Source organism: Syngnathus leptorhynchus, chromosome 1 (assembly GCF_054491065.1).
Source record: "Syngnathus leptorhynchus isolate UIUO chromosome 1, UIUO_Slep, whole genome shotgun sequence".
NCBI lineage: Eukaryota > Metazoa > Chordata > Actinopteri > Syngnathiformes > Syngnathidae > Syngnathus > Syngnathus leptorhynchus.
The window spans coordinates 5,179,246-5,195,057 of record NC_141195.1 but is presented as its reverse complement, the minus strand read 5'-3'; the positions used below and the strand labels follow the sequence as shown (position 1 = coordinate 5,195,057).

The 15,812-nt window shown below is 40.5% G+C and overlaps 1 protein-coding gene across 6 annotated transcripts in view; it reads right to left on the bottom strand.

The window, feature by feature from the left end:
- LOC147061529 (voltage-dependent calcium channel subunit alpha-2/delta-3-like) overlaps positions 1-15,812 on the bottom strand; it is a 77,955-nt gene that overhangs the window by 26,840 nt on the left and 35,303 nt on the right. For all 6 annotated transcript variants that reach the window (XR_015066926.1, XM_085918520.1, XM_085918513.1 and 3 more), the window contains exons 10-20: positions 15,425-15,538; positions 13,221-13,299; positions 10,551-10,684; positions 4,855-4,926; positions 4,387-4,467; positions 3,690-3,764; positions 2,895-2,978; positions 2,748-2,819; positions 1,768-1,829; positions 1,627-1,694; positions 239-284 (exon numbers count right to left, since the gene is read on the bottom strand). Coding sequence is in view for 5 of the 6 variants with exons in the window: in XM_085918520.1 (XP_085774646.1) it covers positions 239-284; positions 1,627-1,694; positions 1,768-1,829; positions 2,748-2,819; positions 2,895-2,978; positions 3,690-3,764; positions 4,387-4,467; positions 4,855-4,926; positions 10,551-10,684; positions 13,221-13,299; positions 15,425-15,538 (887 nt within the window). In the remaining variant the exon portion in view is untranslated. The remainder of the gene's footprint in view (positions 1-238; positions 285-1,626; positions 1,695-1,767; positions 1,830-2,747; positions 2,820-2,894; positions 2,979-3,689; positions 3,765-4,386; positions 4,468-4,854; positions 4,927-10,550; positions 10,685-13,220; positions 13,300-15,424; positions 15,539-15,812) is intronic.

Sequence of the window (15,812 nt, the reverse complement as noted above, 5' to 3'; positions counted from 1 at the left end):
AGCATAACTCATCATTCAGGATCAGTAGCATTATATATTTATTTCAGATTTCCTATCTCTGACTAGGTAGAAGCTCAACAAAGTGTCTGAATTCAAATTATTAACTTTAACAACACTACTTGCTCCAAAAAAAAAAAAAAAAACTGTGAACTCAACATCTCATGACTAAGGAATATAATTATTTTCATAATATTGACTGAAACAACTCAAACAATGTTGAATTCATTTTTACTCTTACCATTCATCTGCAAGGGCTACATCAGGGTGCTCTAAGTCATGAAGACCTGTAAAAAAATAAAGATAATAATAAAGAAAAATAGATGATTTGAATAAGCATTTAGTTAAGCCGGAGAAGCTGTTTAAGTCTGACCTTGGCAAACACATGCAGCATGTGTGAAAAATGTATTTGGTGTCTGGTTTTGGCAGGACTGATTAGTTCAGGAAGAGCCAAGTCATGCTCACAGTGCTCCCAATGATGGATATCTTTGGAGTTACAAAGAGACCACCGTGACATGAATATTTACATGCATGAGGCTGGAGAAGGAAGTTAGACACTGTGGTTGACATAAGCATCTATCAAGATATAGTCAACACATCTAAAGAGTCACCAAAGAAATATTAAACTTGGAGGTTTCATGATATATCTACTACTTCAGCGTGAGAAGTGAAATTTTACGACCTATGAGGACTTCTACAAATTGTGAGGAGTGACTTGGCAACTTTAAGCAACTTATTCAACAACCTATTAGGAGTTTTGTTGCATTCAAAACACAAATTGTCAGTGGTAACACCAATGTTTTTAGAACACCGATGCACACATTGCAGCACGAGAGATAAATAACTCACAGTGAAAAAAAATATGAACTAATCAATAGGATGACTATCGAATGCACTTTTTTGGAGAAACTGCGTGTGAATGTTGGATTATAAACATTTGATATTGACTTGTATGTCACAATGTTGAAAGATATTGAATGATGTGAAATGGTATGCAACAACCCAGAATGACAACGATTGATAATAAAAATTACTGAATTTTATGCAAAAATATGGCTCCAGCACGCCTGCGAGCCTCGTGAGGTTTGGAAGATGAATGAATGAATGAATGAATGAATGAATGAATGAATGATGAGGAATGGTATTGAAAAATATTGAATGATATGGAAAGATGTGGAATATGAAATTACTGGGAACCATACATTGAAACCCACACTGTTATTTGAAATCCTACTTTGAAAGCCCCAAGCCTACTTTGAAGCACTATTTTGAAACCCCAACCTTAACTGTGAAACACTAGACCCTACAAAAACTTGAAGACACAAACTCTGACAGCTGAATTTTCTAACCAGTAACTTTATTGCCACTGTTATGAACTGTGACCCGATTTTGAAACACTAACCTAGTGCAACCACATTAATCAATATGATTACTTCAACCTCCCTCATGAAAAGATGTTTTTTCCCCAGTTGAGTTGTACAAGTTATAGTTTGATTGCTGCTGATAATAATAATAATAATAATAATAATAATAATAGTATAACGTTTAATTGACGTGTGTACACTTTTTATACCCACTACATAAAATCATATGACAATAACAACAACAAAACTACTGTGCATGTCATACCTTCTTCCACAGTCACATTCCCTGCGAAGAAGAACTTGCCGTGGCCTCTCGAAAGAGCTACTCCAAGACTAGCAAAAACAAAACAAATCCCTCCTCTTTTAATCTTTATTGTGCAAAAATAAATATCCAAATATTTCTCACCTGAAAGGAGTACCCTGGATATCTGTGTAGTAGTAATCATTGTGCATCACCAGCACGCGCTTCTGTAACAAAACGGACATGAACGAGCTCTTGTGCCAGTCTTCTTAGCAGAGGCAATAACATACAGCAGTTTATCACTTTTTGGTTCTTTTATCACAAACAAGGTATTTTAGGTTGCATTACCTGACATGTTTCGGCATGAACTTCCGCCTTCATTTTATTTGACACTCTGATGAAGGCGAAAGTTCATGCCGAAACATGTCAGGTAATGCAACCTAAAATACCTTGTTTGTGATAAAAGAACCAAAAAGTGATTGACAAAGGAAACAAAATGAACTCAGTACAACTATACAGCAGTTCAGTGTTAGACAATTTGCTGCAGCATGGCTCCATCTAGTGGTGATGGGACTATACACTGTGGATTTGTTTTAATTAAAATTGTGAATATGAATGAGTGCTGTGTGTGCATGAATGGGAATACTGTATTTGAAGATATCTATTTGCATATTGAATGCTTATTAATCAGCTGAAAGTACAACGTTGTCTACAAAGCATTAAAAGTGCAATGCAAAGCCAGACGTACACACACACACATCATTCTCTCTTGCTCTCTTGCTCTCTCTCTCTCTCTCTCTCTCTCTCTCTCTCTCTCTCTCTCTCTCTCTCTCTCTCTCTCTCTCTCTCTCTCTCTCTCGCTCTCTCTCTCTCTCTCCAAAAGACACATCAGGCTGCTGACTCTCATATTCAGCAACATGTGCCTGTCGGAGATAAGGGGCTCACACACTGAGGCAGACACACTCGTGCATGCAGAACAAACCAAATCAGACTCAAATTCCCCAGTCAATAGTGTACACCGCTGTATAACCTCTTGGCAAAGTGGTCTTTCTCTGCTAAGTGCTGCTTTTGAAATTCCATTCAGAAGCTTCAGAAAATGGTTTTGTTTGCGAAAAGGAGTGTGTGTGTGGGGGGGGGTTGCTCACCCCTTTGTCGATACTCTTTTTCACTTCCATTGAGAAGGTCCCCGTCTTCCTGTTGACCATTGCATTTCTCAGCTATAAGCACAAAAGACAGTGGTGAGAGTCCAACACGGGTTTCATAACGGTGTTAGAATAACAGCAAAGTCTCACCGTGTCATCTTTGTCCTCCCATTCAACCTCAGACAGATCCACACTGCTGTAGTTTGGCTTTCTTCGCTTTTTGCTGTCACCATACTAGTCAGGTGGGAAAGAAATTATGATGGGATGATTTCATCATACGTGTCCAATTTTTTTTTTTTATTGGTTCAAGTGTGTCACATTCGAACAGATAATCGGCACAAAGCCAACAGCTTGCAATATACATGACGTTGTGTTTTATCCTCTATTTCAATTTGTCACCCATCTGTGTGTCAACATGTTTTTGTGCAGCGGTACTGAATGTGCGTACGAGGAAGTCTCGTTCGTGTTCATCTATCAGTGAAGATGGCCTCCCAACCCTCATTAGTACTCCTCATTAACATCTTTAATTAGATCACTATTAAACCATCTGTCCGACTGTCTCACCAACTGTTTTGTCTTCTTCTCCTCCTCCTCATCTTTTCTCATCTCATCCCTCCATTATTACTGCCTTTTTTTTAGCCTCCCTTCAACTTCACTCTTCTTGCTCAGTTAACACAATAGCATTAATCATAACCATTCAGACATTGTATCTTTGAAGTGGAGGACCGCGTCACACTTTCCTTAACTACAAATCACAAATGTCTATTTTTACTATATGTGCCCATTGACATTCTGATGTGACAGCAAAATATATTTTTACTTGACATGAACTCACGACTATTAACTAATTTCTATTGAGGAATATTTTTCAACAATAATCTATGCAATTTATATAGGGTGGCTAAAATAGAGCGGTCCAAAATTTGTTTAGCAACAAGTACTTACAAGTGGCCGCAGATCTGGGTGGGTAAGAATGTAGCCGTTGTTGGTGATTGCAAAGGCATAGCCATGAATTCCCAACTAAGAGAAAATACACAAACAACGTAAAGATAGATGATTCAATAAATATCTAAAATTAGTCAAATTAAATAGTAAAATTAAGTAATTTCACAGACTGCCATAAAGGGTCTCAATGAAAAAATGCTAGGATTGTTGTTATAGTTATTTTGAAAATGTGCTTCTTCATGCTGACTTTCATTATTTATTAAAAATAATTTGGAAGAGTTTGGATTACCCATGTTTTTCTCCACATTATGATTAGATGACATGAGAAATCCTGGCTATGATGTACAGCTTAATGACACTCCTAACTACAATAATGAAAAAGAAAAGCAACAAAATATATTTATTAATCTTTTAATTTAAATTGTTATTAAATAATTAAAAAAAACATTTCTCTATATAATACATATAAAAAAAAGGGGACACAAGCATCAAGTAGCACTGCTGTCCGTGCTATATAATTAACTTGATTCTTTGATTATTGCAATGGAGTAAGAAGACAAGAACAATAAGCATCAAACCTCCATATGAAAAATCTTTTCTTTATCCTGGCCGCAATTTGCAACTCCAATTACCGAGTCCGCATGAAGTGTGTATAATTATAATGGGCCTTTGTACAAATAATAATAGCATCGTATACCTTGTATTTAGGAATAGTCTTGAGGAGCTCTGAGACAGGGACATCAGTTCCTACCACCCCAAGCAAAATGCCATGGTTCCGCTAAAAACACAAAATAAAATACAAAAAAAAGAAAATTGAGAATTATTTGAAAAGATTTCGTGCAAAACACACTTGGAAGGTAATCCACACGTTGATTTAAAACTTTGTACTAATCTGTTACTATGAGCTCCTGCATTGACATGTTAATTGAGGTGCCGCGCCAGACAAATGTACTCTAAGGACCAATTGTTGAAAGTAGTCTGAACATTTTCAACCTGATTTTCTTGACAAGTCTAAGCGCTCTTTTAAAGATTCCTATAATTCAAAATTAAGTGGGCCTGTAAAGTCAATCCTTCATTCAAAAAGCAAGCAGTCAAAGAAACGTCACTTCACATTCCTTGGAACCTGACAACGGAGTCATAATGAAATAATGGTGCTGATACTTACAGTCTCATTCTTGGTACTGAACACAGGCATTGCCACGGTGGTCATCAGAACTGGATCTTGACCGTCATCCAGCTAAATAGATATCAGGATGCAACAAAAAGACAGAAGGAGGAGGGGAAAAGAGGGAAGCAATAAAGATCATCACGCACTTGGTGTGAAATGGCCTTGTGACACTTTTTTTCAGATCTTTCCCTAAATAGCGGACATGTGAGTAATTGTGCATCAGACCAGGTCATTCTCAATTATCTTCTTCAGGCTATACACAACTTATATGACATGTTTTATTCATGTTTCGTATTTGACTTAAAACGTGTTCAATCACAGCCTGTCTTTGATCTCCTTCAGAATAAGCAGGCAGTGCTTTTAGCTGGGATGTGAGTATCTTGCCTCCCTCAAGACTGTTGGAATAATTAAGATATTTATCTTTCCAGAGGCTGCCTGCCTACGCTTGTGACTTCGATTTTATGATGAAAGCTTGACGGCGTTGTGTTGTGGAGACTGCTCACAATCTGTTACATGGTTTTCCGCTAAGAAACCATGCATATTTAGAAATATTCTACCTCTGTAGATATGCAATATCAACACTTATGCTTGTTAACCCTTCAACATTTGGAAACATACCGGTGTCATTTTAGTCTTTGTATTGTAACTAACTAACTAACTAACTAACTGACTGACTGACTGACTGACTGACTGACTGACTGACTGACTGACTGACTGACTGACTGACTGACTGACTGACTGACTGACTCACTCACTCACTCACTCACTCACTCACTCACTCACTCACTCACTCACTCACTCACTCACTCACTCACTCACTCACTCACTCACTAACTGAAACAATGGAAGAAAACAACAGACAATGGCGTCGAGACGTCACCATAAGTTGTCTTTGAGACTTCCTTATTTCACCATTGATTAAGATGATTATTAAAAATCCCATTGGTCAAGATCAAACACTATTGAGAGGGTGGATTATGACAGGGTGGACGTTTAAAGAACACATGATGGACCTTCCCTTATCGATATGATTCCGTGAGCAAGCAGTTAGTGTGTGGTTCAATGAATACAATTTGAAGGACCCTAACCAGGACGAAAGCCACACTTTTTCTCCTGAATGCAAGGCTCGACCTCCCGACGGATCCTCCTCTCCAGCACCCCTGAATAGACCTTACCAGGGAGGCTGAGGAGTGTGATTCCCCTGCAATTGGAACACACCCTCTGGTCCTCCTTCTTAAAGAGGGGAACCACCACCCCAGTCTGCCAATCCAGAGGCGCCGTCCCCGATGTCCACGCAATGCTGTAGAGGCGTGTCAGCCATGACAGCCCCACAACATCCAGAGCCTTTAAGAACTCCGGGCGGATCTCATCCACCCCTGTGCCCTGCCACCGAGGAGTTTTTTAACTACCTCAGTGACTTTGACCCCAGAGATTGGAGAGTCCGCCTCAGAGTCTTCCGGCCCTGCTTCCACAATGGAAGGTGTGTCGGTGGAATTGAGGAGGTCTTCGAAGTATTCTCCCCACCAACTCACGACGTCGATGACACCACTACAAAGTCGATCATTGAACCGCGGCCTAGGGTGTCCTGGTGCCAAGTGCACACATGGACACCCTTATATTTGAACATGGTGTTCATTATAGAAAATCCATGTCGAGCACAGAAGTCCAACAATAGAGCACCGCTCGAGTTCAAATCAGGGGGGCCGTTCCTCCCAATCACGCCCTTCCAGGTCTCACTGTCATTGCCCACGTGAGCATTGAAGTCACCCAGTAGCACGATAGAGTCACCCAGAAGGAGCGCTCTCCAGCACTTCCTCCAGGGACTCCAAGAAGGGTGGGTACTCTGAGCTGCCGTTCGGTGCATAGACACAAACAACAGTCAAGATCCGTCCCCCCCACCCGAAGCCGGAGGGAGGCTACCCTCTCCCTCACCAGGGTGAACCTCAATGTGCAGGTGCCCAGCCGGGGGGCAATAAGTATGCCCACACCTCCTCGACGCCTCTCACCGTGAGCAACTCCAGAGTGGAAGAGAGTCCAGCCCCTCTCGAGAGGGCTTGTACCAGAGCCCAAACTATGTGTGGAGGCAAGTCCGACGATGTCTAGTCAGACCTTTTCTGCCTCACACACCAGTTCGGGCTCCTTTCCAGCCAGAGAGGTGACATTCCATGTCCCTAGAGCCAGCCTCTGCAGCCGGGGATCGGACCGCCAAGGTCCCCGCCTTTGGCCGCCGCCCAGCTCACTTTGCACCTAACCCCTTTGGCCCCTCCTACAGGTGGTGAGACAATGGGAAGGGGGATCCACGTTTTCATTTCGGGCTATGCCCGGCCAGGCCCCATGGGCGAAGGCCTGGCCACCAGGCGCTTGCCTTCGAGCCCCACCTCCAGGCGTGGCTCCAGAGGGGGGCCGCGGTGACCCGCGTCCGGGCGAGGAAAAACGAAGTCCATTTTTGTTTGTCATCATAAGGGGCTTTGGTGAGCCGTGCTTTGTCTGGCCCCTCACCTAGGACCCTTTTGCCATGGGTGACCCTACCAGGTGCATGAAACCCCAGACAACATGGCTCCTGGGATCAAAGGGGCACGTAAACCCCTCCACTACGATAAGGTGACGACTCACGGAGGGGAAAAAATTAGAAAACATAAGCATAAATATCGACTCAGCAATGAGCCTCTAGCCCAAGAAAAATGCACGTCGTGCCAATGAAACTGTCAGAGGGTCCCTGAAGGTGGAATTCAGCCCATAATGACAGGGTGGACAGCAGTTACAGGGACATATGCAAAATGTTTGTTGTGATTATAAAAATAGAATATACATGTTATAAAAATGACTCAATTTCTTAAATATTTTTTTGTGGACAATGAATTGACATTGATAAATCATTTTAAGAACCATTCAACTGGTATGAGTGCAGATGTTTGATCATTTGTCATAAGATCTCAGAGTTCCATTATTCTGCGACTGAGTGATTATGATGAGAACACCAAAGGCCCCTTATAGTGATATTGATCCAGGTATTGTTTCTCCATTTCTGCAGCAGCAATCAGCTTACAACTATTGTGTTACAGAAAAGATTGCACAGCCTCCAAACATCACCTCAATTTCACCGCCACCGATAACAGGTAATGACAGGAAACTACTAGCATCCATCGCGGCTCTATCAGACACAGAGCGAAAAAGGAAGCAGTGACCTGAGCTTTGACAGATGGTAATAGCCACTGAGGACACAGTATTGGACATCAAAGGGAGGAAAAAGTACACCTAAGTACTAGTGCTGTAACGATGGACAACCTTGCTGCTGGAAAAATGGTATTGATCAAAGGACAAAAGGCAATGAGAGGGACCTCATCTAAAAATAAAAAAAATCTATTTCCAAGCTCAGGTAACAAATATTGGATCATATATCACAGATCTGAAACCGTGAGCTTGGAGATGTTGGGGATTCTCCTCAACAGTTGCCATTCACTGGCTACTACTTTGTGCTTGAATGCTAATTTGTTTGGTGGCTTGTTCTGCCATGCTGGGAGATGAAAAAGTGTAATAAGTAGATAAAAGGAGCAGCACGAGGACAGACAACGGGCGACATATTTAAATGTCAAAATCACTGTGAAAGCGGAGCTTTTACTTGCCTTGACGGTGAAAGAATTTGCATTGTCATAATCTCAAAGAAGATGGAGAACCGTCCGTTAATACTTAAAGGGACCCACAAATACGTTGCCCAAATTCTAGAATTGGACCTGTTATCTGGATTTCCCTTAAGGCCCAATCCTTACTGAACCTTTTTTGTAATCCTTTCAAATAATATGCTCACTACAGAGAATGTTTTTGTTCAATTCAAACTTTACTAACAGCTTGTGACCACACCTGTAAACCTTTGACCTCAAAAAGGCCAGAAATGTATGCCCCTTTTCCTAACAAGACATAGGCTAAAAGAATCCTCTTGGAGACACAAGTAAACATTGCAACACTCCTCTAAAAATCCAAATACACTCCCATGCCTTTAATTTAATGTCTCAGGGGACGCCTTGTAAAGTAGCTTCATGTGACAAATGGAAACGCTTATGGATGACGTGACCTTTGTTTCCTTGGAGACTGAGCTCAATGGTGGTGTGGCAGCCAAGGTAGGCTCCTTAATAAAAGGCTCTCAAGATAACTCAACACTTCAAATCATTGCACTTACATTATTGACACTTTAGTAATGCTATGACCTTAGTCATAGACTAAATGATGTTGAACTGCCACCTCACTCCAAAACGCTCCCCAACAAACACACGGTAGATGGGCTTCACTTTTATTTACGCAATTAAGCACCATGGCCAGAGCTGTATTGGGAAGATAGCAGGCAAATAAATACTGTAGAGTTAATCATAGCCACAATTGCGAGACAATACTGTATCTATTTGTGATTTCTGTTAAGCTGCTCTGGCGTCTAGCACTCCAACAGTGTGAAATGTCTGCCAACTGCCTCATGCGGCTGCACTCTCTGTTCATGTTAATTGTGTAATCAAATATAACACTGAAAAGGCTTAAAGAAACAAAAGCAGCAGTGCAGATCATCCCACTAGTCTTTATAGGATGCTGAATTTCCATTTAGACTATGGAAATTAAAGTTAATTCCGAAAATACGATCAAGACAAATACCAATGACGTGCTCGCTTTCACATAAAAAATAAATAAATAAATAAAATGTTGACTCGATTATGGTCACACTGCTGCCAGTTCTGAAAATTGTGTCATGCATGGCTGTTACTGCATCACCACTGACGAATGAAAGTTAAACATTTACTGTGTATAGATGTGTTGGCATATTTGACCAATCATGCAAGAGCAGACACTACCAACAAGCACATTGGATGCTTTGAAACCACAGCCTACAAAAAAGTCACAGTTATGTGATAGTTGTTTCCTTCAATTATGTTTCCTATTGTTGTGGAATCTGACAATAAAATCACATACACCACCAAGCATCAACACAACACATCACAAAACAGCAACAATCTCAAAGCTGAATTTTTATTTACCTTTTGTGCTTGAGGAAGCTAGGGCCAGTTCAAGTGGGAAAAGAGGTAGAGGACAGGAAAAAAAAGTCACTGCTTTTTTTTTTTTTTGGGATTGGCGACAGAAATTATGCCCACTCAATAGTGTCCAAAAGGCTACACAACTGAAGCTTTTAATATTGAGACATAAGAGTGACCAAAGAAAACACTATAGACAAAAGTACGTCAAACTTTTGAAATATTTTAAAGGTTTTGTGCAGGAATTTGAGACTAGCAATCAATTTGAAATTTAAAATCTACTATAAGGTATTTAGCAGTCTTTTAGTTGTACTGGATCTGGCTCTGACATTGTACCTGCTCCCTTAAGCCTTGGCAGAGGTCAATACCGTAAAGTGTTTGAGTGACAGGTTAAGTAAAGCGACAGAGAAATGGATGATTAGAGTTGTTTTGTAGCATCTCCAAAGAACCTTATAGCGCTAATATCGGTTCAGCCCCACAACACAAAAAGCAGCTTGTTCGCCTCATCATTCCATCTGCGTCATACACACAACAATTGTGTTGCGACACAATCAAATTGAGTGTTAAAACCACTTCTTTGCCCTGCTCAGTAAAAAAGTAAATGGAGACTTAAAAAAACAAAAATAAAAAAATGATTGGTATCACTCTTCGACAGACTGTGTAAACTTGAGTTCAGCAACTAACCGTGCTATCAATGTAGGCCTCGGTCCAAACTGTATCATGCTCTCTGTCGATCACCTTGGGACGACTCAGCACATGTAGGTACTCCATCACATTCTCTTGGACATCTGCCAGGGTGGATATTTGAGTGAAGTAACCTGTTGTTTAAAAAAAAGAAAGACACTCTGAATTTCAAGAAATATAGTTTGAACTGGCTGCTTCTTCTCACTTAGCTACCACTCCCACTTCAGAGATACACATACCAAATTATTTTTAAAAAAAAAAGAAGAAAATCACAGTCAATTTCCCAGAAAAGCATCAAAATCTTTCCAGACTTATCACTTGCGATTTACCATTTTTCAAAGTACAGTTCAGCAGGCAACGGACAACTTTCAGATGAAACTTGATACATGTTCACTGATAATTCCAAGCACAAGTGAAAGGAAAACTAGCATGGGCCTGGGGATATATATACTAAGTGTTATTTATGTGAATGTTATGACATTTCATCCAAATGTGACACTATTTCCGATATTGTCAGTATTGTGATGCTCAAGTCTATGTGCAGGAGGGAATGCACTCTTATCTCAACAGGGGGCAGAATGAATCTGGGAAGCAGCAAGTCAGACAGAAAGGACAAAAAAGTGACGAGAATAGAGGGAATTAACTTGCTTTCCCACCCGTATATGAAAGCAAACTTGCAGCATCACCATGAGGTAGCCAAGGAGAAAATCATAGCTAGAGGAAATAGATTTGGGAGTCAGGCGGTAACTTTTATTCCACATGGAGAAAGGGGACAGAGCCAGAGGGGTCGAGATTAATGCATAACAGCGCCGGTGTGAGGTGTGATGGGGAACAGTCAATCAAAATGTACAATAGGCAATGGGGGGCTTTGACCTTTGTGCTAAAAATAGTAACATTCCACGCAATCCCAGGCAGGCAAAGTACCTTCAGTACAGTTTAGAACTTTGACCAATGATAAATGACATATTTGTTAGTTGTGGGTCTAGCACACTAAAATGGCTACCGGCTAGTGCGTTGCTGGAAATCCTCAAAAACACGTAGCCCTTTATAGCCAGAAAATACAAAAACATAACGTTTTTTTTAAATAAAAGGGCTCAAAGCAGCATTAAATAGCATTACTACTATATTCTTTTCATACCAAAAGTACGGGCTCCATTTTTTATTTCACCAGATAGTCACTTACAACACACGCACGCGCGTGAACACACACACACACACACACGCACACACACACACACAAACACTCACACACTCAAACACACACTGAAGAGGTTCACATCAGGCACACAACAAGCTGCCTCAGTGTAGCAGCATCGTTTATCAAGGCGCTGAGTGAAGAATGACTGGTCCCTCCGGAGGCCTAAGGGTGTCCTTCGGGCTGAGCCACGAGGGAGAGGGAGATGAGATGGCGAGCAAAAAAAAAAAAAGAATCCTCCTGCTTTCAGTGACACAGTACACCTGTCATTGGTACAGGCCAGGAGAGCAGCGGTATGAACTGTTCGTGATGAAAGCATTTACCGTAATTTTCAGACTAGAAGTCGCTCCCCAGTATAAGTCGCACCAGCCATAAAGTGCACAATAAGTGAGAAAAAAACATATATAAGTCACACCGGAGTACAAGTCGTACTTTTGACGTAGCATTCAGAGTTATTCAAATAAGTATTACATAAATAACACGTTTATCATATCATCTGTGTTACTCCAATTCATTAAATCCATCGATCGTCCTTTATGTAAACAATGCCGCGTATGCGCCGCGCCACTGACGTCGGACTCGTTGTAAGTTGCATTACTAATTATTCCACAGACCCCATATATATAAAGTATATTTCAAAATAACAAAAATATTATCAGACCTACTGTGTCACTCCTAATCATTAAATCCATAGATCAAATTCCTCGTCCTTTATGTCAACAATGCCGCGTGCAGTATATAGTATAGTATATAAATATATTGTTGCGTTAACAAAGTACCAGGAAAGACGTGGGTTTGGTAAACGACTCTTTATTAAACAAAACAAGAGTTCAACGAGCCAACAATTACTGAACTGTAACGATAAAAACATATACAAGTTGCTACACGAAATATATCAAATAACTATAACATAAATACGTTTTTCAAACCTTGTGTCACTCCAAATCATTAAATCCTTCAAACGTGGGGCCCTTCGTCATCTTCGTCATCCCGTGATCGAATCATTTGTCCTTTATGTAAACAACCGCCGTGCGGTGCTGGTGACGTCACTTGCAGTTTAAACGACAGTAATCCCTTGCTACATCGTGGTTCGTTTATCGCGGTTTCACTACATCGCAGATTTTAGAATTTTGAAAATGTGTGAAAAAAAATCACATATAAGTCGCTCCTGAGTATAAGTCGCCCCCCCCCCCCACCCAAACTAGGAAAAAAAAACGTGACTGTCAAGTGTGCCTCCATACACCGGATCGCCTGGCATTGCTTCGGTGTCCATTCAACAATACACAGAACTAGAGTGTTTGGTAAATAGCACACACTTAAACATACAGGCACACAGGCTCATCCTCTTCTTGAAGACCTTCAGGGACTGCACACAGGTCAATACCCAAACAATTATCGCATCGACTGATGTTTTTGTGTATCTCAAAGTAACACATTGCAAGTTCTCTGAGGGGAACAAAGTATGTTGATCCCACCTTTGTTAGCACATGCCATCCATTTGAGATTATCTGCAAAGGCTGACTCTCGGCCAATCAGGTATGGGAATATGCGGACCTGTGGAAAAAAAGCAGATAGCACCCGTCAGTCTTCTTAATCATATTTCCACAGGGCCCATCCCACTAGCAAGGGGGAGATAATGCAATCAAAACAAGCCAGTGTGTTCATTCTGATTAGCAGGCCCCTTCTATTGATTTAATAACAGATTTTTCCCCCCATGAAACACAGCTATGGTTTATTTGAATTAATATCATGTTTATGTTTATGTGTGTTTTGCTGTTTTATTGCTTTTATATTGTGCGCTTGTGTGTGTGTGTGTGTGTGTGTGTGTGTGTGTGTGTGTGTGTGTGTGTGTGTGTGTGTGTGTGTGTGTGTGTGTGTGTGTGTGTGTGAGTATGTGTGTGCGCGTGCGTGCGCGTGCGTGCGCGTGCGATTACTGAATGGGACACAGCACATTTGAACTAGTAGGTGTTTATCCTTTTTTAAAAGAGTGCCTTGCACTTAAAATAAATGTATCATAAGAGTTGCTATGCAATTACACTATGCGGACAAGACCCATTTATACAAATACAAACTTGGAGAATTTGAATCATCAAAGTGACAGATCATGTCAGTATGCTTAGAGTTGATCCACGGACGGCGATAGAAAAGAAAAGTCTCAAAATTGCACTTTAGCGGTTGTTGTGAGGTCAAACTAAAGGCGACTGCTTATTAAATATGAAAGTAACTGACTGCAGTGCAAAATGCTGCAGAAGTACAAACAAGCAGCCACCGCATGCAATCTTCAACCTACTTGAATGCACACGTGAATATAAAGAATTCCCTTTCAAATATTTAAAACATGGATGCAAGAAAGTATGTTTGTTTTCTTGAAGTTCATAGATGGCATTTATGAGAAGACTTCATGATTACAATTTGGATTTACTGGAGCGAACACTATTAAAATGTCATTTCCATTCTGATACAAAGCAACTTGGTTTGATTGTGAAGCTTCTGTTGAAGAAAAGTGACATCAGAAGAGGGAGAGAATCTGTGCACGGCGACAGTGACTAAAGAATTATATTATCAGCAGACCATTTTATAAATTGAACTATAGGAACTACTTGTCACTTGATCTTCAGCCTTGAGGTAGCAGTCGGACGTCGGTGAGGGAGTTCACAAGGTGGACCACCAAAAGCCACATGGGAATAGCTTGAGCGCCTTTATTTTTATCCACGATAATTGGGTGTATTCATGACGTGCTGTGGGCTGCAACTGATGATTATTTTTATTAACTAATTAATCTGTCGATTATTTTGTCTACTTATTTATTAATCTGATTTTTGAAAAGCATGTCCTTTACATCCATTTATTAAAAAAACAGACCTAATTTCAAATTGACCCCGCAGAATATGCACTAACATATTTTTATGATTGTATTACTGATTTGGACACATCAGAAAATAGGGTAAAATGTTGAAGACATTTGTTAATGTCTTAGTGTGATTAATGACAACAACAGTCTGCTGTCATCATTTCAGGACTAAAGAAATCTGAGAATATTTATTGTCGAGAGGCTTAAAATAATCGATTATCAAACTGATTGTCATTCAGTTTGATTAGCGATTAGTGGTCGATTCATCGATTAATTGTTGCACCTACAGAGCACAGCATGTGCGTGCACACAAAAACACACAAATCTGTAAATGACGGTCGATGAAAAATTGCATCCATCTCCTCCTTCCTTATTTATTGGAAAAGAGCGACAAACTTGTCTTGATGTATGGAACAAGGGTGAATGACTAAATAGTTGCTTTACAAACCAGTGATTTTCAAACACTGTGTTGACAACAGAACAATCATGTATTGGCAGGTTGAGAGAGGGATTTGTTGATTTGGGTCAATGTTTTGCCCACTGGCTCCAACGTCCTCAACACATTCAACTAAAAGGTGCCACATGGTACCAGGTTAAGAACTTGTTGGGACAAAGCCTTTTCCATTGCTGCCCCTCCCCATTCCTATTTCAAGACCCAGACTCCTTTACATTGCCGCCAAAAACTAATCAATGAATTATATTTATCTATGATCCACAATACTTTTTAAAATGTAAAACTTATTCATAGTCTGCTGTTGGTGACCTCAATATAAAATTGCCCTTCAACATAATACTGACATGTGTTATGTGCATATTCTAATACGCTACCTTCCTGTCTGGCCAGTTGAACTTGGCAAAGATGGTGTCGTATGTATCCACCGCTCCATCTGTAACCAACATAATGGCTTGGCTACACTCACTGCCTCTACCGGTCTCGTTGAACTGCCAAGACAAGAGAGCGTGTGAGAAAATGAGGGCAGAGTTACTTGAGGATAGCAGAAACAGCACCACAGTGAAAAAGGATCAGAAATTAACATGTGAAATGTACCTCTAAATATGATTCCCTTTGCAAAAGGAAAAACAGCTTTAATTAGCTTTTATTTACTAATCAAACGGAAACACATTATAACTATTAGCAGAATGTTTAAGTCAGGCATCTCGAACTCAACTCTTTCCCGTCTGCCTGTTACTTTGCATTCTCCTCAGCATGTCTAGT